At 50.7% G+C, this 21,830-nt stretch overlaps 3 protein-coding genes across 4 annotated transcripts; 1 reads left to right on the plus strand and 2 right to left on the minus strand.

The window, feature by feature from the left end:
* The first annotated feature begins 9,696 nt into the window (after nt 1-9,696).
* Nucleotides 9,697-10,284, plus strand: DPM3 (dolichyl-phosphate mannosyltransferase subunit 3, regulatory). 2 transcript variants are annotated; one of them, XM_065902879.1, is made up of 2 exons: nt 9,697-9,765; nt 9,930-10,284. In XM_065902879.1, exon 2 carries the CDS (start codon nt 9,935-9,937, stop codon nt 10,211-10,213), a length of 279 nt encoding a protein of 92 aa, XP_065758951.1. In that variant the 5' UTR covers nt 9,697-9,765; nt 9,930-9,934; the 3' UTR covers nt 10,214-10,284. The 2 variants fall into 2 exon arrangements, with proteins under 2 accessions (XP_065758951.1, XP_065758957.1); XM_065902885.1 differs by having other exon boundaries at nt 9,704-9,761.
* Nucleotides 10,285-10,579: 295 nt separating this feature from the next.
* SLC50A1 (solute carrier family 50 member 1) lies at nt 10,580-13,225 on the minus strand. The gene is given in 7 exon segments (XM_065902869.1): nt 10,580-11,026; nt 11,028-11,087; nt 11,166-11,285; nt 11,559-11,720; nt 12,301-12,424; nt 12,574-12,651; nt 12,959-13,225. Coding segments are annotated over 7 exon segments (666 nt in total). The 5' UTR covers nt 13,039-13,225; the 3' UTR covers nt 10,580-10,984.
* An 869-nt stretch (nt 13,226-14,094) lies between these two features.
* EFNA1 (ephrin A1) lies at nt 14,095-21,113 on the minus strand. The gene is made up of 5 exons (XM_065902857.1): nt 20,490-21,113; nt 16,450-16,745; nt 15,400-15,465; nt 15,183-15,233; nt 14,095-15,008 (listed from the first exon to the last, which is right to left on the minus strand). The coding sequence occupies exons 1-5, from the start codon at nt 20,579-20,581 to the stop codon at nt 14,896-14,898; spliced, it is 618 nt and encodes a 205-aa protein (XP_065758929.1). The 5' UTR covers nt 20,582-21,113; the 3' UTR covers nt 14,095-14,895.
* Between the last annotated feature and the right edge of the window lie 717 nt (nt 21,114-21,830).

The following is a 21,830-nucleotide window of genomic DNA, read 5'->3' on the forward strand; positions in this document are numbered from 1 at the left end:
AAGCCGGAGGCCCCTTGCGCACCGCGCCTTGACTTCGGGTCACTCACAGGGCCGCCTCCTAAGCAGACAATAGCCGGAACCCTTGTGCGGGCACAGTTAGGGGCACTTAATGGCTTCACCTCAGGTACATTTCTTTGCCTCCCTGCTAGCAGACTGGAAGTTTCTCAGGGGGCAAGGCCAAGATCCTGCTCCCAAATCCCACCTCCCTACTCCCTGGGGGCTAAGAGCAAACCGGCCACCATAGGTTGCACTGTAGGTGCTATTTGGTTGAGCTCCTGCCCTGGCAGAGAAGCCACCTAACTGGCTCTAGAATTGGGCACCACGTCACCTCGGGTGGAGGGCAAAGTGCAAAATGCCTGCCCTGGGGCAGGAAGCAGACTGTAGAGCTGCGCGCCCTGTGCCCCCTCCCCCTTTCCCTGAGCCCCGAGGAGCCGGCCATTCCCGCCCCAGCCTCTGCATCCCTGGGCACATGGGGTTGGTCCTCCTTCCTTCCAGCTCTTCCAGGCTCTCCTACCTGGGCCCACATTTCTCAGCAACCACTCCCCCATCAGACAGGTCCTCTGCAAGACAGAGAAGTCCAGGTCCCTTCTGTCTACTGAGGTTCCAGATACACTTCAAATGGAAGAAAAACAGAGGCAGGTTTGAAATATGTACACTTAACAAATGAACACTTAAGACAAAATTATGATACAATATACTCATGCTAGTCACAAGGTCATTACAGGGTTTTTAGAAATGTTTCCTTCACAGGGAACTGCAGGCCTGACTTTATAATGTAACATTCTATGATAATGGGCATATCAGAGTTATTGGGATTCTTTCTACTTTTGAATGTATTTGAAAATTCCATAATACAAGTTAAATCTTGTGTATTGTATCCTTCTTTCTGTTCTGTGGGAGAGTGAGAGTGTGGGAGACTGTCTGAAACCACACCTAGAAATAACATCCGAAGCCTAAATTTGAGGCCTTGTGTGACAATGAGACTTAAGCCAAATGGTCTGTGAGGCCCTTATGGTCTGTGAGGAGCCCTTCTCTGAGAATTCCCCTCACCTCAAATACGCTGGAACGTTCCCCCACTTTTAGGCTGAAGCCACACCATCAGGGGGGACTGAAAAGTGAGATTCTCCTCCACAAGTCAAGGCCCCACAGAAAAATCTTCCCCACACCCCTGTTCTGGGTCAAGGGTTGCCACAAGGGCTGACGGCCTCCTTCAGAGCAATTTCTGGATTGAGGTGCCTGTGCATTTGTCTGAGGGTCTAGGCTCACCCTCCAGGGGGACCCCTCCCCTTCCTGCTCTCAGCCCCCGGCCCCCATCTCCAGCCCTTGAGTGTGAATGCTCAGTCGTGTTTGACCCTTTGCGACCCCACAGACTATAGCCTACCAGACTCTTCTCCTGGCAAGAATACTGGAGTGGGTTGCCATTTCCTTCACCAGGGGATCTTTCAGACCCAGGGGTTAAACCTGAGTCTCCTGCATCTTCTGCATTGCAGGCAGATTCTTTACCATGGAGCCTCAGGCAAAACCCCTGTGACGGAGGTCTTTTTTCTGACGCAGACAGTTATAGGTTCTGGACATCTGTGGTAGAGTAGGAAAGAATCCAGGTCTTGAAATCAGACAGACCTCAGTTCTAGTTCCGCTCTGACGCCAGGTGAAGGTCCTTGTGCAAGCTGAGTGTTTTTTATACACATTAAGTCCCTCACCTGGAAAATCTGCTTCAGATTGTGGTAAAGAGGATTGGAATTAAATAACAACGTGTGGAAGAGCCTAGCATAGCACTCGACCCACTAGGCATTTGACAAACATCATTTTTGTCCCTTACATGATAGCAACCATGACCTTTTCAGTCAGCATGGTGCTTTGCAGATATTCTCAATTTCATCACTTACATCAACCTTGTGAGATTGATATTCTTACTGTGTAGTTAACTTTATATGTCAACCCGGTTGGGCCACATCGCCTGGATATTGGGTCAAACATTACTCTGGATGTTCTTTTTTTGGGGGGTGTGCCACGTGGCATGTGAGATCTTAGTTCCCTGACCAGGGATTGAACCTGTGCCCCCTGCCATGGAAAGGCGGAGTTCTAACCACTGCACTGCCGGGGAATTCTCACTCTGGATGTTTCTTGAGGGTGTTTTTTTAATAAGATTTACACTTAAAATAAGAGTAAAGCAGATTGCCCTCCATAATGTGGTTGGTCCTCATCCAATGCACTGAAGGACCACATCGAACAAAAGACTGACCTCCCCAGAGAAGGAGGGAGTTCAGCAGCAGATAACCCCGGGGCCTGAGCTGCTCTGGTCTGCCGGATGCTCTTGCTGGTCTGTGCTCACGTGGCCTGGGACCTGGCCCTTTCCCCACTGTTCCCAGCTCTGGTCAGGATGAAGTCAAGACAGAGGAAGATCTTTGCAGGTTTTGGGTTTGCCAGCCTCTACAACCCCATGAACCAAGACCTTAAAATAAACTTCACACATGTATCTTCTACTGGTTCTGGTTCTCTGGAGAATTCTGATACACCTGTTTTAGTGGAATGAAATGGGGTAAACTGAAAGAGAGGCTAAAATAACCTGCTCAGTATTATAAGGGAAGGCAGAGCTGGAGTTGAAGTTCAGGTCCAGTGATATTTGTCATGATGCTTAACCAGTGTAGTTACAACACAGCGCCTGACCCCCACTGCCTCTGACCTCATCGCCTCACACTCTTCCCCACGCTCGTCCATTCCACCCCAAGCCCTTGTGTGTCTCCTGTGACACCTCGTGGCCTTTGCACACGCTGTTCCCACTGCCTAGAACAGCTGTCTGGCAGTGATCTACACTTCTCTCTGCATCCTTGGTCTCATTCAGGTCTCCATGCAAACATTTCCCTTTCAGAGACGCCCTTCTGACCCTGCTATATAATATGGTACACTGAGATCCTTTAGCCCTTCACTTAGCTATATTTTTCTTCACAGAATTTCTCACTATTTGATATATTCAATAGGTGTTTCCTGTCCCATCTCCCATCATTTTATTGAAGCAGTTTGTTTTCACTGCAGGCTTCATTGAAAGCAGAGTTTTTGTCCATTTTTAGTCACTAGAATACTGCTTGATGTATAGTATAGGAGGTGCTCAATACATGCTTGTTAAAAGAATCAAGAATCCAGGATTTCCCTGGTGGTCCAGTGGTAAGACACCAAGCTCCCAATGCAGGGGACCTGGATTTGATTCCTGATCAGGGAACTAGATTCCATATGCTGCAAAGAAGACCTGGTGGAACCAAGTAAGTAAAAAGAAATTAAAAAAAAAAAAAAAAAAAGAATCAAGAACCCTACTAGCCATACACCATTGTCACATTGTGAGCTCTTTGCTGAGATTCAGCTTCCAGATTACATTACGTCCAAGCTGCTGGATCCTCAGAATGTCTCTCTCAGCTGCCAGGCCTGCTCCTGTGTTCCTCCTCCCTCAGGCCATCATCTTTTCCCATCTTGGTCTCCTCTGATTCGCCTGACTCACTCCGTTCCCTTCTCCAATCAGCAGCACCATCTCTGACCCATCATTTCCCCTGAAAGCTTGACTGTAATTTCGTCTATGTTTTTTGTTGATTGCATGTGTGTCTGTCCTGTCATTCTGATGGAGCTGCAGGTGCCCTGGGGACACTGATGGAATCAACACAACCTAATCACCCGGAAACTTCCTCAAGGACCCAGTAATCACCATGGCACCTGTGGGCATCCAGAAAGCTCGGCTGCCTGACACACACCACCACCTCCCACTCCTCTACTGGGGGAAGCTGCTGACCTGAGGGACCAACCCCAACACAAACACTTTCAAGGGGTCTTTCTTAGGTAGCCTGACCCTGGCTAGCCTTTCCAGCCTCACCTCCTGCCACTCTTCCATAAAGCAGTCATTGTGCCAGAGATGGACACAGAGGATCACTCACTATGAACTCAAGCCTCCCAGCGTTTGTTCAGGCTTTCCCTCTGCTTTGTACATTCCACCCCCAGTCCCTACCTGAAGTCTCTGTCTCATCTTTCCCGTATCACCTCAGGCTTCAGGGCCTCTTTTATAGAGGCTCAGGCCTTCCCCCCAATCAATCCCTTCCTCTATATTGCATGTAATTTTGCTTATTCTCCCATTTTTAGTGTACTTTAGCATAAAGGTTCCAGATTTACATCTCTGGAATTTATGACTCTCTGAAACTAAAGCTTGCCAAAGGAGAAAACTCCAAAAAACATGAGAAAACTGAAGCTCAGAGAGGTTAAGCTACTTGCCCAAAGTCACATAGCTAAGGAAAGAGTCAGAACCCAACTTCAGGACTTCTGGACTCCAAAAGCTCAAACTTTTAGCCCCCAAGCTGCACTGCCTTTCCTATTGTTAACTTAAAAAACAGTCACAACCTAAAAGTTGAGAGTTATGTTTTATTCGGTGAGAATTTTTAGGACTTCAAGCCCAGGAGACAGAATCTCAAGTAACCCTGAGAGAACTGCTCTGAGCAGGCAGGGGAGGAGTCAGGTTACATAGACATTTGCAAAAAAGGGCAGGTATTCTGAACATCAAAATTATTTCCTGTGAGTTAAAACCAGATACCTCAAGTGAAGGAATTTAGTGCTTTTCTACGTATGGGAGGATGCAAGAGTCTGGGATCACTGAAATCATTCCTTTCATATGCATCTCAGCTATCTGGGGCCAGCATCCTGTGTTTTTCACATCCTGAGTTCCTCAGAGCTTGCTGCATGGAGTGGCTGCAGCCTGATGTCTGCTGAATCACAGGTATTCTCCTTCTTCGGTGCCCTAGGGGCTCAGAAATTAACATTTGGAGGGCTTGCATTGCTGATGACTGTGACATCCCTGTTTACTGATATGGCAGGAAATTATTCCATTTCTCAATACACTGCAATAATCACTTATATTTGTGACCTGCTGTGACTGCAGAAGAGTGATGATCTGCAAAAAGATTGAAGAGAGAGGAGCTGGACCATAAGAATCTGCTGGCTTTTGTCCACTGCTATACAAAGCCAAAGACCCCGTGTCTAGCAGATGGGAGTCTCTGCAGTAGTTATATTTCCTGGGATCAGGAGAGCTGGGCCAGTTTTCCTGGAGACTATCAAATGCTAACCCGTTCTTCCTTCTGCCGCCCATCCTACTTTTATAGAAGCCCTCTGGGTTTCCCACATTGCGCTTGGTCCTGGAGTTACAATGTTCCTAGGCAGGCCAAGCAAAGAAACAAAACACCTATAGCTCAACATGGTAAGTGCCATCTATGAAAGAGAGTCTGTGGAAGCTCAGAAGAGCAAAACAGGGTCAAGGTGCAGGAAGGCTGCTTGGAGTGAAGGAGGAAACAGACAGAACAGGTTCCATCTTGAAAGCAGGACTCCATCTCGGGCTGGACTATGGACTTTGAGCTACATGCCCAGTATCTATGGAAATGACATACCAACTGGAAAATCAGACCCCCCCCCCCCAACCATGGAAGAGCCCCAGGGCTCCAGTCTCCTAAAAGAATACCCTTATTATCTGTGTAACCAAATAGAATCGTAAATTCTATTATGCTTATTGGGGTATGACCACAGGCCTATTGATAATTGTCCACTGTTAACTACCTAGGCTTAAGGCATATGATTCACAGGTTAACTTTGTATCTTTCTTTTCCTTTGTTCAGACTAGTTTCAGGGAATTTGGGGAGGTGGGTTTGGGCACATACACTCAGGGTATGTAAGGTTTTCACAAAAAACTGGTCGGGGTCCTTGGCTAAGAGTAGACTCTGCCTTGGGCCCGCAGGTGTAATAAACTGCACTCCACTATCTGCATTGTCCTGTGAGTCAGTTTGTTTCCCGGAAACCATGGCTACAACAGGAGGACATGATGCTTGAGCTGGACATCCGAGAAATATATAGCCATGAAATATGTATGCCAACCATGGCATATTTAGTGTTTCACTTTTCACATTGTTTTGTTTAATGCACTGGGAATTTATTTTAGTGTAAGATGTTAGGTTGAAATCTCACTTATTTTTCAAATGCTAAAGTGCTAGTCACTCAGTCATGTCTGACTCTTTGCAACCCCATGGACTGTAGCCCACCAGGCTTCTCTGTCTATGGGATTTCCCAGGCAAGAATACTGGAGTGAGATCCCATTTCCTTCTCCAGGGGATTTTCCTGACTCAGGGATAGAACCCGAGGGCACTGCCTGCTGTCAGATTCTTTACCATCTGAATCACCAGGGAGGCCCTTCAAATGCTAAGCTTGTGGCAAGTGTTTTCCAAATAATTCATCTTTCCTCACTTGAGATGCCATTTCTATCATATGCTGAAATGGTATATGTTTGATCTGTTTTTTTCACTTAAAAAAAGATATTTAGCTTATTTTTGGCTGTTCTGGGTCCTCACTGTTGCACGTGGGCTTTCTCTAGTTGCGGTGAGTGGGGGATACTCTTTACTGAGGCGCTTGGGCTTCTTGTGGTGCTTCTCTTGTTGTGGGGCACAGGCTATGGGTGCTCAGGCTCAGTAGTTGTGGCACAGGATTTAGTTGACTTGCGGCATGTGGGATCTTCCCAGATTAGGGATCAATCTGGGAATTAGGTAGATTCTTAACCACTGGGCCACAAGGAAAGCCCATTTCCTCACTTTTTATTTTGTTCCATTGATCTAGGTTGCTGTTATTTATTTGCGTCTGACTCTTTTGTGACCCCATGGACTGTAGCCCTCCAGGGTCCTCAGTCCATGGGATTTCCCAGGCAAGAATACTGGAATGGGTTGCCATTTCCTTCTCCAGAGGGTCTTCTGGCCCAGGGATCGGACTCATGTCTCCTGCACTGGCAGATGGATCTTTACCCCTGAGCCACCAGGGAAGCCCCTTGATCTAGGTAAGAAGATGAACTACCATAGTGGCAAAGTTAGAGGCTCTATGGTCTGATTATCTGGGGCGTGCCTCAGTTTCTTCATTTGTGAAATGGAGATAATAATAGTACCTACTTCATAGGGTAGCTGTGAAGATTGAGTGAGATTATGCATATAAAGTACTTATTAGAGTGCCTGGCACAGAGTAATCAATCAATGAATGTCAGCTGCTATGACGATACTATCTGCCCATTCCTATACCAGTACTGAGGAAGATGAAATTACTAAGCACAAAGTTTTGAGTCAGTTGGAACAGTCTGCTACTTACTACCTGTATGACCTCAGGCAAGTTACTTACCTTTTACCTTCTATGCTTTGGTTTCCTCATTCGTACCTGGGGATATATTAATAAAAGTACCTATTGCAGCCTGTTGTGAAAATCAAACATGCAATGTCACATAGGACATGATACATAATAGCCCCTCAATGAATGTTTAATCTTCTGCTGATTATTACTATGACATTATAATTTATTATCTGTTTTCATGTGTTGTAAGGCAAGCTCCTTCTCATTATCTTTACCCTCCCAAATTTTCTGGGGTGTGGCAATCTTTCAGGGCCAGGTCTACTATGGGTGAACAAGACAGAATTTCTGGATCTGCAAGGCTGATGCCTGCCTCTTGAACTGTGTTGAAAGTCAGTGTGACTAGTGAGGTCATGAGTGGGTAACCAGTAGGATTTGGGGAAGAATGGGGAAGGGAGTTGGGGTGGGCCTTTGAAGCTCATATGGCAGGTTTCTGAAAATATTTTAATTTTGCCTTTTTACTTTAACAAAGGAATTTGCATGGTTTAAAAGGCCATCTAGTTCTATAAGATAGTCAGTGAGAAATAACAGGGACTTCTCTGGGGGGCCAGAGGCTAAGACTACAATCTCATAATGCAGGGGGCCTGGATTTAGTTTCTGGTCAGGGAACTAGATCCCATGTGCCACAACTAAGACTCAGCACAGCCAAATAAATCAATAAATATCTTTAAAAAATAAAGGAAAGAAAAATAACAGTCCCCTGCTCCATTTTCCTACCTTTATACATACACTTCTCCGTAAACCACTCTCAAGTTTCTAAGATACTTTTCTATTGTACTTCCTTTTAACATGCTCATGCTATTATTTCTTTTTTTATATTTTAGGTATAATCAATCAATTGCCTGCCAAGGAAAATGAGGATATAGTTCTCTCTAATCCTGATTCCTCATTTACTCCCCACCCACCCTCTCAATTTAAATATATTCCAAATTTTAGTTAAATCAATGCTTGTGTTTACATTATTATGTAAACACATAATATATGAAAATATTCTACACACTGAGTTATGTAGTGTTTGTACTAAGACTCTGTGAATCTGTAAAAACTGATTTTATTAATTAACCTTGGGGACATGGGGCTGAGAAACTTCATTCTCTAAAATCATACAGTCACAACTTTCTATTTGAAATAAAAAAATGAGAATGGGACATATCCTACTCTTGTGGGAGGTTTAACCCATGTTGATTACTTTGATACAGAGAAGCAGCTTCAATTTCCAACCTAGGTGCAAAGCTTCAGATATTGGGGTTTTGGACATATCATTCCACATTTATCTTAATTATGTAGTTATCTATTGCATAATTATCTAAAATTATTTAACTTAACTTTGTAGTTTCCAAGTGGACCCGCAGTTTACTTCTCAGTCCAGGCTGTTGTTAACTCTTTCACTTACATCTGTGCTTACCTTAAACCTATCAAAATATTACTTTGTTTAAATATCATCTGAACTCAACTGTTTCCCCTATTCTGTAATGATTTGGCTTTTTCCTTTGTTTGATGAGCTGCTCCACAGTTCCTCTGGTTTGTGTTCTCTCTTGTAGCAGCAAGTGAATAAACCCAACTGTCCAATTACAGTTATGTTCTTAGTGGTCTTTATCAGACAGGCCTTTATAATTCTCTTTCTTTCCTTTTATAACTCTTTGTTTTCCCTGAAGTTGATAATTGCCTGACCTTTTTTTTTTTTTTTCTTTTTCTTAATATTTATTCATTTATTTGGCTGCGCTGGGTCTTAGTTGCAGCAAATGGGCTCTAGTTTCCTGACCAGGGATCTAACCTGAGGCCCCCTGCAGCGGGAGCACAGAGTCTTAGCCATTGGACTACCAGGGAACTCCCCGCCTGACATTTTCTTTTACTTGGTTTTCTATACACCTGCCATGAATTCATCCCCCAAATTCTGAAAGCTGTATATACACCTTCTCTTAATACCCTAAACACATCAGGTGATTGCTCTGTCCCCACAAGTGTTTTCCCTTAAAGACACCTTCCTGGAACACTTCGTCCTCTGGCTCCAAGTCCTACTGGTTGCTCCTTTGAATTTCTCTTTTAAAGCATGACAACTTCTGTTCTAACACCAATCTCAGAGCACCACGTTTAGTTGTCAGTGCATCTGTTTTCTTGATTCCTGCTTTCTTCCCTCCACCAGAGAAGGGGCCATTCTTGACATCTCTATTTCTGCAAAGTCTAACGTGACACTCAAGAAACGTTCCACTGAGTGAATGAATAAAAAAGCGTAAATAAGTGAGTGAATGAATGAGTGGAATTTTTGTGCAAAAGAAGCTTATTTAAGAGGAACGATATTACATTCCCACCTTGTTGCAAGACTTAAGGGTGTCTTTAGGTTGTCTACAAGCCCCACACCAGCTTTGAGCGGGGTCTCAAGGGAGAGATGCAGCACTGAAAGCTCTTCCGGCCCAGGCTGCAGCTACTGGAGCAGAGCTTGCTGAGTGCAGCCTAGGTCAAGGCCGTGGCCGGGCACCCCTCGAGGACTACAACTCCCAGAAGGCAGCGCGGCGGCGAAGCGCGAGCCGCGGAGGATTCCGGAAGCTGACGTCGGCGCTGTGTGGAGCCGGGAAGACGCCGGGCGGGTAGGTAAGTGTAGGTGAAGGGCCGATTGGGGAGGGCGGGAGCGTTGGGGCAGTGTCCCTGAGGTTAGGTGGTATGGAGGGTGGGTGAGGGAGGACAGGGAGTGGTCTCGGATGAAGAGCAGGTCGTGGGGTGTCAGGGACCTCGAGCTCTGCTTCCTCTTCCCGCAGTGTCCATGACGAAATTAGCGCAGTGGCTGTGGGGGCTGGCGCTCCTGGGCTCCACCTGGGCGGCCCTGACCATGGGAGCCCTGGGCCTGGAGCTACCTTCGTCTTGCCGGGAGGTCTTGTGGCCACTGCCCGCCTACTTGCTGGTATCTGCCGGCTGCTATGCCCTGGGCACCGTGGGCTACCGCGTCGCTACTTTTCACGACTGCGAGGACGCCGCCCGCGAGCTGCAGAGCCAGATCCAAGAAGCCAGAGCCGACTTGACCCGCAGGGGACTGCGCTTCTGACACTCTAACCCCATTCCCTCCCGGACAGCCTGTTCGCCCATTCCCCATTAAAGGGCCAGTTTATTTTCTAAGCTTGTTTGGTTTGAGTATGGATGCTGGGAACAGATGTGTACTAACTGTTGAGAGGCTCCTTGAGGCTCTCTCACGGCCTTTATCTTTTGCTTTTTGCTGGTGCTTCTTCCTTTTTGCTCTGAAGGAGGCACAGACCCCCTTTCTCAAGATCTCTCAATGGAAAAATCATTTCACTTTCCTGGTCTTTTTAGCCCTCTTAGGAGAGATTTCTTGAAGTCTGTTCTTCATAACACCCAAGCTCTGTTCTTTTTTAAAGCCTTCTTAGGTCTTTCCAGTCTCTTGGTTCTTCCAGATACCTTTTCTGAGCTAACCCTACCAGTCCAAGAGCAACTGTGAATCAGACAGTGCCCCTCCACCCTTTACCCAACCAGGTGGATTGATTATCCCTGAATAGAGAAGGAGCCTTGATGGGCAGGGGTAGGGAACAGTTTATTTTAAGGCACATTCTAAAGATTTCCCCCCCCCCCCACCTCCAAAGTTAAAAAATAAAATCTTGAAAAAAAAAGTGAATTCATCTCCCAGGTTCCATCCAATCTTCTAACTAAAGCTTTTTCTTTAGTCCCCAGATTCTCAAAGCATTCTTTTCCTTTACCACAAACCACTGCCCCTGTGGAGCTAACCAGCAGGAGCAGCTGAAACAAGGAAGTTTCTTTGGTGATAGGTTGGCATTATAGGTGCCCAGTGGTCAGGTGAACTCCCTCAGGTTTGTAGAAGCCGACAGTTCCTGTCTCCCTCCTGGGGAGTACTTCCAAAAAAGCCAGAAGCGAATGAAGCTGGTGAGAATTCCTGGAAGGTTGGGCACCTGAAATCACAAGGACTGCTATGAGGAGCTGATTTTCCACCTCATACACACCTGTCACCCTGCCCTTGTTCTGCTTACCACAATGTAGGGATCTTTTAGTCGAAACCCATAGAGTGTCCAGGAGGCAGAGGTGAGGAGGGTGGCAATGGTGAGTGAAAAGGAGAGACGCTGGGTTGATTTAGTACGAATAACCTTGGTCTGTGGGAAAGGATGAAAGACACTCCTAACCAGGCACATGGTAAATCTCCCACTTTGCCCAGAATTTCCTCAAAACAACAACCACAACAACAAAACATCAAACAGCCCCCATGATCCTCTGTTACCCAACCTTTCCCTCCTGCCTCCCACTCACCCAGCTCTACTGCCCTGTCTCCTTCCAGGATTTGGGTCTTCCCTTCCTCTGGACTGAAAGCCACAGTCTCTGTCCGTGGGAGATTTATCTCCCTTACCTCCCCGGACACCCCCACTCACCAAGTCAGCTAGTGGTGAGAGGTACATACTGATGGTGAAGACACTGCAGAAGAGGCCCAGGTGCTGAAGCCGCATCTCAGGGTCGGGCACCAGGAGCCAAAAGTAGGCAAAACCCAGGACAAGGACCGCCAGCAGGGTTGTAGTCTGAAGGAGCACGGCACGCTACAGAAGAGAGAGTAGCCATACTTCTGGATGTATGGAGCCCTCTGACTCTGCTGCTGGAATTAATTCATCCTGCCTTCACCCGTGCTCCAGTGGGGGAGCCAGCCTTTGCCTAAGCCTCCAGTATAGCACCTGCCACAGCCTCTTTCCCACCAGTGACTTCAGTGTGGGTCTGATCTACCCAAACCCTGGAGGTTTCTAGGAAAGAGAAAGGTATCTTTTTTGGGGTTAGCTTGCTACAGAGTAGGAGCTTAATGCTTGTGTGAATGGGGAAGCAGAGCTAATCATCTCACTTGCAGCCACTGGCACTGACTTTGGAGGAACTGTGAAGACAAAAATCTCTTTTCACTCTGTTGGGCAGCAAGGCACTTTCAGGCTTGGCAGAGCTATCAGCTTTGCCAGAATGGGGACAATATGTGAATCTCAGAAGGCTGACGTTATGGCGGAAGGAGGACTGCAAGGCTGCAGGGGTCTTCCAGGAAATGGTGGCAGTGCCAGCCTGTTATAGTCTTCTGGGAAAAGCAGTGTTTGCCTTGCCAGCAAGGCAGGGCAGGGCGTGCAGCAGAGGAAGGGCCTCTACCTTCCGATGGCAGTAGTGCAGGTACACCAAGATATACAGAGTCTGAAGCACAGCACCCACGGCGTTGACGGTGATTAGCGTCCAGTTTCCCTTCAAGGCCCCATAACTCAGCCAGCTCAGGTTGCTGCAGGGTGCAGGGGAGGGACATTGTCCCGCAGGGTTGAGTGTGAAGGGGTGGGGGGGAACCCAAGGGGCTTCATCCACATTCCTCCTCACCCCTCCCCAGCCTCCCTCAGACAGCATTTCCCCCCAGCAGGCATCGCCCCCTCTCACTTGACATCCGTGGTGAGAAAGGGCAGGAACTGGACACTGTCCACGCTTCGGGTCATCCGCATGTGTTTGAGGTCCGAGCTGTAACGGGGCCCCGAAGGCAGGGGGGAGAGGTGGAAAGGGAGAGCCAGGCTGCTGGGGAGTCGAAATCCCCGATGCCTGTCATCCTTCCCGGACAACCGCAGACCCCCAGCCCTACCCTCAACTCCTTGGCCTTCTCTCTCAGGTCAAATGACCAGCCTCGCCCTTGTACCTCGTTCCCCTCGACCCGATTCCACTTTGACCCTAGGTTCCAGATGTAACCTGACAGAGCGGCCACGTCTCTGTCCCCTCTCTCTCCTTTCCTGACTTCCTGTCCTGCCCCAGCCCAGCCCGTCCGCTCTCTCACAGGCCGGTGGAGAACATGCCGAGGGTGAAGAGCACGCAAGCTCCAGAAAGAAGCGAGTCGGTCAATCCGCCCGCCTCCATCCCTCCCCGAGTCGCAGATCCCGCTCTCCGCGCCAGGGGCCGGCCAGCTAGCAGGATCCGGAGCCCCCGACGCCGGAGCCCCGCCCCTTCGTGCCCCTGGCTCCGCCCCTGCGCGCTCGGCGGTCCCCCCGGAAACTGAACCGGAACCTGGCCCACCCCTGGAACGTCAAGCCCGAGCTCGGGCCCCGCCTCTCCTAGGGCCTGTCCCGACCCTGCGCAGCGTTTAGGGTCTTCACGTTGCTTTCTATTTTCCGTGAGGCCCCCTTTCTAAGGCTCCGCGGGTTTGACCCGGCATCAGCCGCTCCACACTCTCTGCTTACTCTTTGGATCACGTAGACCCCCAGCCTCAACTCTTTCCCTCTGGCCCGCGGGCCTACGTGGTGGAACTCCAAACAAAAGCTTGCTAGGCAGACTTCAACACGCTTCCGATGCAGGACCCCAGCTCACAGCTTCAAGTTGGCCAGAGTTTGGGAGATTTTCCCGTTTGCTGAAGCCTCTTTCCGGTTTCTTCTGTAAATAACTGGAACTGCCAGGAATCACCGAGTCTTTGTGAAATGCCCTCCCCTTGCAGCCAACACTGCCAACTTTCTGTGACTTGGCGAATCCACTGGCCAAGTGTATCACTGGCCCCCACCCAGTCCAACCAGCTTGCTGCTGGGAACTTTCCCTCCCAGCCTCCCACACGTGTTTGCTGGTGGGGCCATGAGGCGGGCCGCATGCCTCAGCTGGCGTTCCAAGCGGCTGCCTAGACTCACCCAACAGCATGAGTACCTGAAGAGTAAGTATGCCAAAGCCCAGCGCTGAGAGGGAGGGGGTTGGGCAGCGGTTGGACACAAGGACCTTCCAGAGTGGGGTGCAGCCTGGAACTGCTGTAGGGAGCACTCTTGTCCTGGACAATTCTCAGAGGAGGAAACACCCACCCTTATGGACTGGTAAAAGGCATTATTTCTAGAGAGGAGAAAAAATTCAAACCCCCTTGCTACTGATATAGTGCAGAGCCTGGCAAGTAGCAGGACTCAGTGGTCATAAATTAGGAAGGAGGGGCAGAAAACCATGTCCAAAAAAACAAACACATTCCTTTATTTTGAGACAAAGAACACTGTATAAAAAAAAACTCCAGTTGTAGAAATCAGCATAGACACACATCAAGTTCATATACATTCCGCACTTGTGGGCCCTGCCCTTCAGGCTACAGACTCGGTGTAGACTGCACGTGGGCACTGCCCTTACAGTTACACTCTTAAGAACAGGTTGGCACAGCCCCCCTGCTGGTGCAGCTCTGCGGAGTGATGTCCCAGGATGAGAGAGGATGCAGTATCTGACTACAGGCCTCCCTGTGGCAGCTCCACAGAGGCAAGTCCTGGGGGAGATGCTGGGTCAACCCAAGCAAGCATGCTGCTTCTCCTGTCCCTGGCTCCCAAGCAGGAAACTGTCTCTTGCTCTTCCTTCAGAGCCATCCTGGCTCTCCATGGGAGGGGCATCTTTGCCAAGCTCAGTGTCCATCTTGTGACCCCAAGCCCCATCCAGTTCGGCTCCCACGGTGCCCTTCTTAGGAAGCCATGTCCGTCTGGCTTGTTTCTTTGGCTTAAGGGCAGGAATGGAGGGGAAAGGACTGTCTCCACTTCTCTGTCTGTCCCTCTGACGTGGAGGTGGGAATGGCGCTGTCAGGCTTTCTGACCTCCTTAGGGTTGAAACCCTTAATATCGACCCGTTTTGAGGCTGCTGGGTGCCAGCTTGAGCATGTGGTAGGAGTGGTTCCCAGGACTGGGGCCTTGGGAGGGGCCCCAGGTAGGTGAGGGAGGCCCGCCTGCCTCCTCAGCCTGGTTCCAGTCCTTACACTAGATGTGGCGCACACCCTCACGGGATTTGCAGCAGCAGTAATGGCAGGAGCAGCACAGCCCAGGCTAGTGGGAAGAGGCGAGGGGCGGCGCTGTGACCGATGCTATGCAGAACCTGCACCTCCGGGTCATCTGTAAGATGAGAGGGCAAAGGCCTCCAAGGTGAGTGGCCCTACTGCTGGCACTGGCCCTCAGTCCAGCAAGGTTTCCCCTGCCCCTGCCTGGCAAAGGAGTCACTTTTTATACCCAGCCTCTTCAAGCAGACCCCGTTTTGTGCCCCAGGCCCAATTTGCTCCAGCCACCTACCTGCTGGAAGTCTCTTCTCTTGTGCATTGGCATGGGCCTGAGGGCTGCGAGCTGAAAGATAAGGGTGGTCGTAGGTCAGGTAACTTGGTACACGCAGGAGGCAAAGGAATGGGAGTGCTGACTGGACTGGGCAATGGGACTTCCCAACCATCCCAGATCTCTAGACCTGGCCCAGGACAGGATGGAGGAAGAAGGCCCACAGGACCCTGACACTCACTGATTTTGCCATCGATGAAAACCTTCAACTTCAAGCAGCGGTCTTCCTGGTGGTGCATGGGTTTGGCTACAAAATAAATCCAGAGAGTTTTAAGGAAGGGAAACTTTGTTGGAAGAAAATATTAAGTACAAATGCTTCTGGCCCTGCTTTCTCGGTCCCTACTCATTTTAATCCCTCTCTTCCCTCTAATCTTTGATTCTCACCTTCCCCACTTGCCCAGAAAGTTTTTGCCCACTTTCTGCCCCAAGTTCAGTCCAAACTCCCATTCTTGGGAATAACCCTTGACTTTGGAAGTGATGATAAAAAGAATATAGACACTGTCCCTTCCCCACAGTCCGTTCTCCACTCCTCCCAGCCTGAAGTTGGGGTGACCTGCACAATATGTCCTTGCTTTCCCTAAGCCCCCCGATAGAGTGAGGCCTGGATCCATTCTACACAAAGTTGATCTTACACTTCCTAAAATCTGTCCTCAGGATAAAGTCCTTAGCACTTCTTGGGTCCCCATGCCCTAACCTGTGTACTTCTCCAGGCTCCTATCTCCCCACTTCCAGGTGTCCCTCCTGCTCCCTCCTGTCTGAACCATTTGGAGTTCCCTGAGGATGTCATGCTGTCTCTGTACATGACCTCTTGTCTGGCCAGCTTCTCTGGTTGCCCTAAGCTCTTGGGTCATCTTCCCCAGAAAGCCTTCTATGAGGTGCACCCCACTCCCCCAGACTGGCAGGTATTCAAGTCATTTTCTCAGGGCCCCTGAGCTCATAGCTACCATATCCCCCTGTTCTAGTGATATTAATAGATGTATGTCCCTTTGTAGATTCTGGAGGACAGAGACCCTGCAGTGTTCTATTTATCTCTGTGACTATAGTGCCAAGCAGAGTGCCCAGGACACAGTAGAAACTCACTCTGCATTTGTAATGGGAATGAATAAAAACAGAATTCAGGATTGGAAGGGGCGGTCTGCTGCTTGCCTCCCCACTGGGCATGTACTGAAGTGTGTCATGTCAGGTGTGTCCCCGAGTAGTGGGCCTGTGTGCACGCCTCCCGGGCACTCACAGATGTAGTAGTAGCTGTGTCCCTCTTTGAAATCCTTGCTCAGGGTGAAACCTGTGAAGCGGTGGAACTTCTCAGACAGCTTCTCCGGGCCATGCTTGGCCTTGGGATTGTTGCAGAACCAGCGGACGTGGTCCTTGGATGGGGGCTGGCACAGCTGGTACTGCTCGCGCTCCACCAGGTACAGCGTGTACTGCTCCATGGCCGCATCTGCCACAGAGTCATCCTCGTAATGAGGACAGATGATGTCCAGGTAGTCATCTAGCCGCACATGTATCGTGTAGTCCTCATTCCAAAACCTGGACATGCGCAAAGGTGGAGAAAGTGGGTGGTCACTCAGAAGCCCGGCCAGAGCCTTTGAGCTTCCAAATATTTACATGACCCCTCACATTTCATACTGGACCCTACCCCAGAGATTTCTTAAAAAGTCTTAACTCCCAGTATTTACTGATCTTGATCTCTTGAATATCTTTCCACTATCTCCAAACATTCCCCCCACCATCATTGTCTGCCACTAATCCTCTAAATAGCACCCACTTAGTATCTTTCAGCTACCAAAGCACTTCTGATAACCTCCCTGATATTTACCCAAGGATGGGCTTCTAAATACTTCCTCAGCTCACTCTTCTACTTATCAATATTTCTCCAACTCTGTTCTACCACTTGTTCCTTTAAATGCTGTTAGACCTCAAACTGAGACCCTATTGGCCTATTCAGTAATCAAAATCCACGTAACCTTTTCTCTTTCGCATGCTATTGCTTGGCTTCCAATAATCTGTTTTCACTTTTCTTACTCCTCTCATTTTCCCCTTGACCCACTGAGCATAGCTCATATTGTTCAACTTAACTTTTCTCCCAATACCCAGGACATCCAGGCCCACAGATAATGCCCAGTCCTTTTAAGTTAAATTGCTTTCATCAATTCTTCCAGTCCCCTCAAATCCGCCCCCCCTTCTCAAATCAGTGCTCAGCTCTCCTGGTCCACTTCTCTCAAAGCACCCCAAAACCTCTCTTGTCCTTTTATCTCCAAAAGCCATACATTCACCTCCTGTGAAGTGAGCTCTAGAGAAGGCCCTCCTTCCCAAGGTGGAGCCAGCTCCCCTCCCCCAGCCCATTCCCCCCGGGCTCCACAGGCTCCAGCCTGACTGCCCACCGGCCCCTCCCCTGCCCAGCTGTAGACACCTGGCTCCAGTCTGGGTGGGGGCCTAGTAGGGGGAAAAGTGCCTCCCCACCTCCCTCTCCCAAGCCGGTCAGCTTCTCTGAATCCCCCCAAGCACTGCCAGCGAGAGACTCAGCAGAGTTGGCTGCCAACTTGCTTCAAACCAAAGCCAGGGGCATGGGTGGGGGTTAGGCCAAGAGGCCTCTGAGGTGGGCACCCACTGCCCAGTCAGCATGACCCTTAAGAGGCCTGTTCCTACAGGAGCATGCTAGCGCACTGGCTTACCAAGGCCCTTCCCCCACCCTGGGGAAAAGAGAGAGAGAGAGAGAGAGAGAGAGAGAGAGGAGCAGAGAGAGGCTTTTAAAATTCCTCTGCGGAGAGATAAACATAGAAGCCATTTCAGAACAGGTATTTCAGCTCTGGGCCTGGCGTCTTTCCTCCATTCCCGTGACGGGCACTGACTCATTCCTCATCTGCCTCTGCCACCCGCCCCAGATTTCATGAGAACCTGTGAAAATGTCCCTCATCAAATGTGCTCAGCCCCCAGGACCCCAGGATGGCCCGGTGCCCACCTCAGGCAAAGGGAGCTGACAGGTCTGAATCAGAGGGGGTGTTCCTGTCCCTGGAGTACTAGGGCCAGCGCACAGTTCAGGCCGCGCTGCCCTTCTTCCCACGCTGCCCCCTGCCTGGGGCCTGGAGATCCCAGGGCTGATGCCCACTGCCCTGAGTCACCGATGCCAGCCTCACACCCGCCCAGCTCACTGCCACCTCATCTTTGCCCTCAGGCTGGGCCTGGCTTGGCTGCTTGTGGACTCCACTCTGGGCTGGCTTCCGTTTAGTCCAGGGCATAGTAGTGTGTGTGTGTCCAGATGGACAGGGCAGACGCTGTGTTGGGTGGGTGCACCCATCACCCTCCTCCTGGGGGTACAATCTGCTCCACTTAGCACTCCTTTGACTCTTGCTTGCTATCTGGGAAAGGCGGGCAGCGGCGTCAGGGAAGGCGGGGAGGTGGGGGCAAGGAAGAGGCTCCTTCCTGAAAGAGAGGAAACCTGGGAGCTTGGGAACGGAAAAGGCCAGGGTCCTCCCCCTACTCACGGCTTCCTGTCCCCTCCTCCTCCTTCAGCCAACACCTGGCATGGGCATAAACAGGGACTTTGCTCTCTCCCGCTAGGACAAGATTGGGTCAAAGAAGCAAAGAACAGACAGCAAGGAGTGAGGTGAGGGAGGGCTGACTACAGTCCTATCAGACAGCGGCTGATGGGCAAGAGGGCATTGCCCCCTTGGCTTGGCAGGTAGCTGTCTGTTCCCTCCCTCCCCAACAGACCCCCCACCAGGCAATGATGCCACAAGGTCAGAGGAAACTGGCACAATCTATTTCTCAAGGGGAGTTGGGGGTAGGCCTGCTAGGGCTGGGGTGGCCAAGCCGAGTGGAGTGTTTTCCCCTGACCCCAAGTCCCCCAGCTCTCCTCTCCTTACTCCACCCTACCCACCTCTCCTGTTTTCCCACAAATACTGTTCCCCTAACTTCAGAAAACTCAAGAACAAAGAGTGCGATGGGAACTTCTTCCTCCCAGTACCATTTGCCTCACAGCCCTAAATCTGCCCAGGAGAAATTAACTCCTTCCTGCCCAGAGCCCTTTGTAACCCTTTTAACCCCTTCCTGTCCTCCAGAACCATCCCCATGACCTCTGTCTCTCCCCTTCTTTTCAGTTTTACTACCTGAACCTCAGATACAGGTGACTCCTTCAAGCCTACCCACACACAACATATGCCTCACTCCTGCCACCTCAGAAGACCCTTGGGGGGGGGGGTGTTCCAGGGACACCTTAAAATCAGAATAAACACTGAATTCAGGCAAGCCCAGGTTCCTCCTGAAGAGTCTTTCCAGGATTACTGTAAGAATTCTTCTTACTCTGGATGTCAAGACCTGTCAGTGTAGGTAAATGCCCAAATACACAGAGGCCTTTGTGGTAGAAGGGCTTAGAACAAGAGCCCTGAAGGTCAGAGAGAGTGGCCCTGCCAGAGGCAGGAGGTGTTCAGCATCCAAAGGATCGACAGTCTAAAGGGTGTAGAGTAACAGACAAGTTACAGCTCAGTTTAGCTCAAGCAGACAGATCTCTTACTACACAGACACTCCTAAGACATGGGAGCAGACTGATCATCAAAAGAGCCTTCCTTACCCTTCCAGTTAATCCCTCTTGGCTTCCCCCTTTCATGCGTCCAGTCTCCTCCTTTGGTTATGGCGGGTGCAAAGCAGAGCTTGTACCCACCACCAATGAATGAAAGGGAATGCAAATAGGCATACACTCAAGGCCGATTGACAATTGTAAGTCATATAACAGCAGGCTGTGTTGTTTATGTCTTCCCATAATTTGGTCTGTTACACTTAGATGTAGAATATTCATGAGCTCTTACTGGGCTCCTAACTGCCTAAGGTTACTTGGAGAAGCCCCTGTGGTTATTTGGTATCCACTGTGTGCCTAGGGCGCATGTGCAGGCGTTGAAAGGTCTCTGTGGTTTTTTTGTAGCACATCAGTGAGCTCTCCTGGGTGTGTCAGGGATGGATTTTAGAGATCAGCTTGCATCCCTTTCAGCAAGAGGCCTCCCATTGTTGCTCATGTCTAACTTCCCACCTAACAGAAGTAACAGCTGTAGCAGAGGGAAGGAAAAGAGGGGCAGAGACCGTACGGTGCAAGTAGATGCGGGCAGGGTCATGCCCTGGGGTGTAACTCTCGGTTATGGGCGAGAAGAAAATCTATGGGAGCCCTCCCGCCGCTGGTCACCTCCCCAAGACTCAGGTTAGGGGCCGGGCGGGACAGTTAACCTGGAGGGGGGAGCGGTGCCAACCGGGCGTCCAGGCTGTCGGCCGGTGACTCGGGCTTACTTGGGGTTTGAACTGTTCCAGAAGACGGTGTGGCGGTCAGCAGCGGCCAGACTGCAGCACAGACCCAAGAGAGAGGCCCAGAGGAACTCCATAGCGCGGGGCCTGGCCAGGCCGGGCGGGGACGAGGGGCTCCTCCGAGTCTGGGTTCCCGCAGGGTTTCTCGGCAGCGCAGTCAGCACCGCGCTCGCAGCTCTGGCCCCTCCGCCTCGCGACTCCGCCTTTTGGGCCGGCGCCGCCCGACACCCCGCCCCGCCCCCGCCCCGCCCCCGCCCCGCCCGGCGCGCGGCTGCCCGGGGCCTGGGGGCTGGGGAGGTGGAGGAGGGGAGGGCAGGGGGAGGGGAGCGGAGCGCGCACCTCCGCCCGGTAAATCTGCTCGGCGTTGTGTTTGCTCACTCGTGGGTCCGCGTGCAGCTTTGTGGGTCTGTGTCCCGGGCGCAGTCGCGTGCGGGAGAAGGGAACGCATTCCACATGCGGGTCTGCCAACTCACGGGTGCCGGGCCTGGCTGGCGGCGCCGCGCGCCGATCTTGGCGGGTGCGAGGTTGTGGACAGGTCCCGCGCCTTTCCCGAGCCTTGTAACGCCCGGGCTTGGGTGCCCGCGTTCCCACACTTTCCTCCTACCCGCCCCCTTCCCGGACTCTGCTCGGCTGCCCCTCCCCACACACGAGGCTGTTTGTTTTTGTTGGGTTTGTCAATGTTGTCTTTGTTCGGGAGATTGTGTCATCGCCTAGATGCCGGGAATAAAGTACGACCCTGTGTGTGATCAAGTGTGTAACGTGTGCGGCTAGGGCTAAGGGCGCCTCTGACCGTCAGTGCCTGTGAGGGGTGGGGACATGGGATCGTGGGCCCCCGAGGGGGCGCGCTCTTGTTTCTAGGGCTCCAAAGGGCACTAATGACCTGTGTGTGTGTGTGTGTGTGTGTGTGTGCCAACACGTGTGTACCGTGCGAACAGACTTTGAATATGGACTGTGAGAATCTCGGCCTGAAGGGCGACAAACCGAAACCACACATGTGCATCTGGCGTGTGTAAATACGTGTGAGAGCGCGCAGGCGTGAAAGCGTTTGTGAGTAGTATCACAGCCGCGTGTGGGGAAGCGTGTGAAACTTTGACGAACGCATGCTAATGTCTGTGAACAGTGTGTGAAGAGGAGGGGGAAACGTGCACTGGCGAGCCCGGGCTGCGGGCTGAAGGCCCGGAAGGGGTGCTTGTGCGCGGCGTCCCAGGCTGGGCGGCGGCTGTGTCTGGCCCAGTTTGGGCTGGGTCTTCCAGTCCGTCGGGCCCCAGTATCCAACTCGGCCCCCTCCCCCCGAGCCGTGTAAACAAACCCGCTGGAATTCGCCTC

Source organism: Muntiacus reevesi, chromosome 1 (assembly GCF_963930625.1).
Source record: "Muntiacus reevesi chromosome 1, mMunRee1.1, whole genome shotgun sequence".
Classification (NCBI taxonomy): domain Eukaryota; kingdom Metazoa; phylum Chordata; class Mammalia; order Artiodactyla; family Cervidae; genus Muntiacus; species Muntiacus reevesi.

What these genes read in the sequence shown, in the direction of transcription:
- DPM3 (XM_065902879.1), top strand. Translation starts at nt 9,935, where the DNA reads ATGACGAAATTAGCGCAGTGGCTGTGGGGGCTGGCGCTCCTGGGCTCC.
- EFNA1 (XM_065902857.1), bottom strand. Translation starts at nt 20,581, where the DNA reads ATGGAGTTCCTCTGGGCCTCTCTCTTGGGTCTGTGCTGCAGTCTGGCC. An exon ending in TTTCATCGATGGCAAAATCA is followed by an intron (nt 15,234 to 15,399) that starts GTGAGTGTCAGG and finishes CTTATCTTTCAG; the next exon opens with CTCGCAGCCCTCAGGCCCAT. An exon ending in AGAGAAGAGACTTCCAGCAG is followed by an intron (nt 15,009 to 15,182) that starts GTAGGTGGCTGG and finishes CTCATCTTACAG; the next exon opens with ATGACCCGGAGGTGCAGGTT.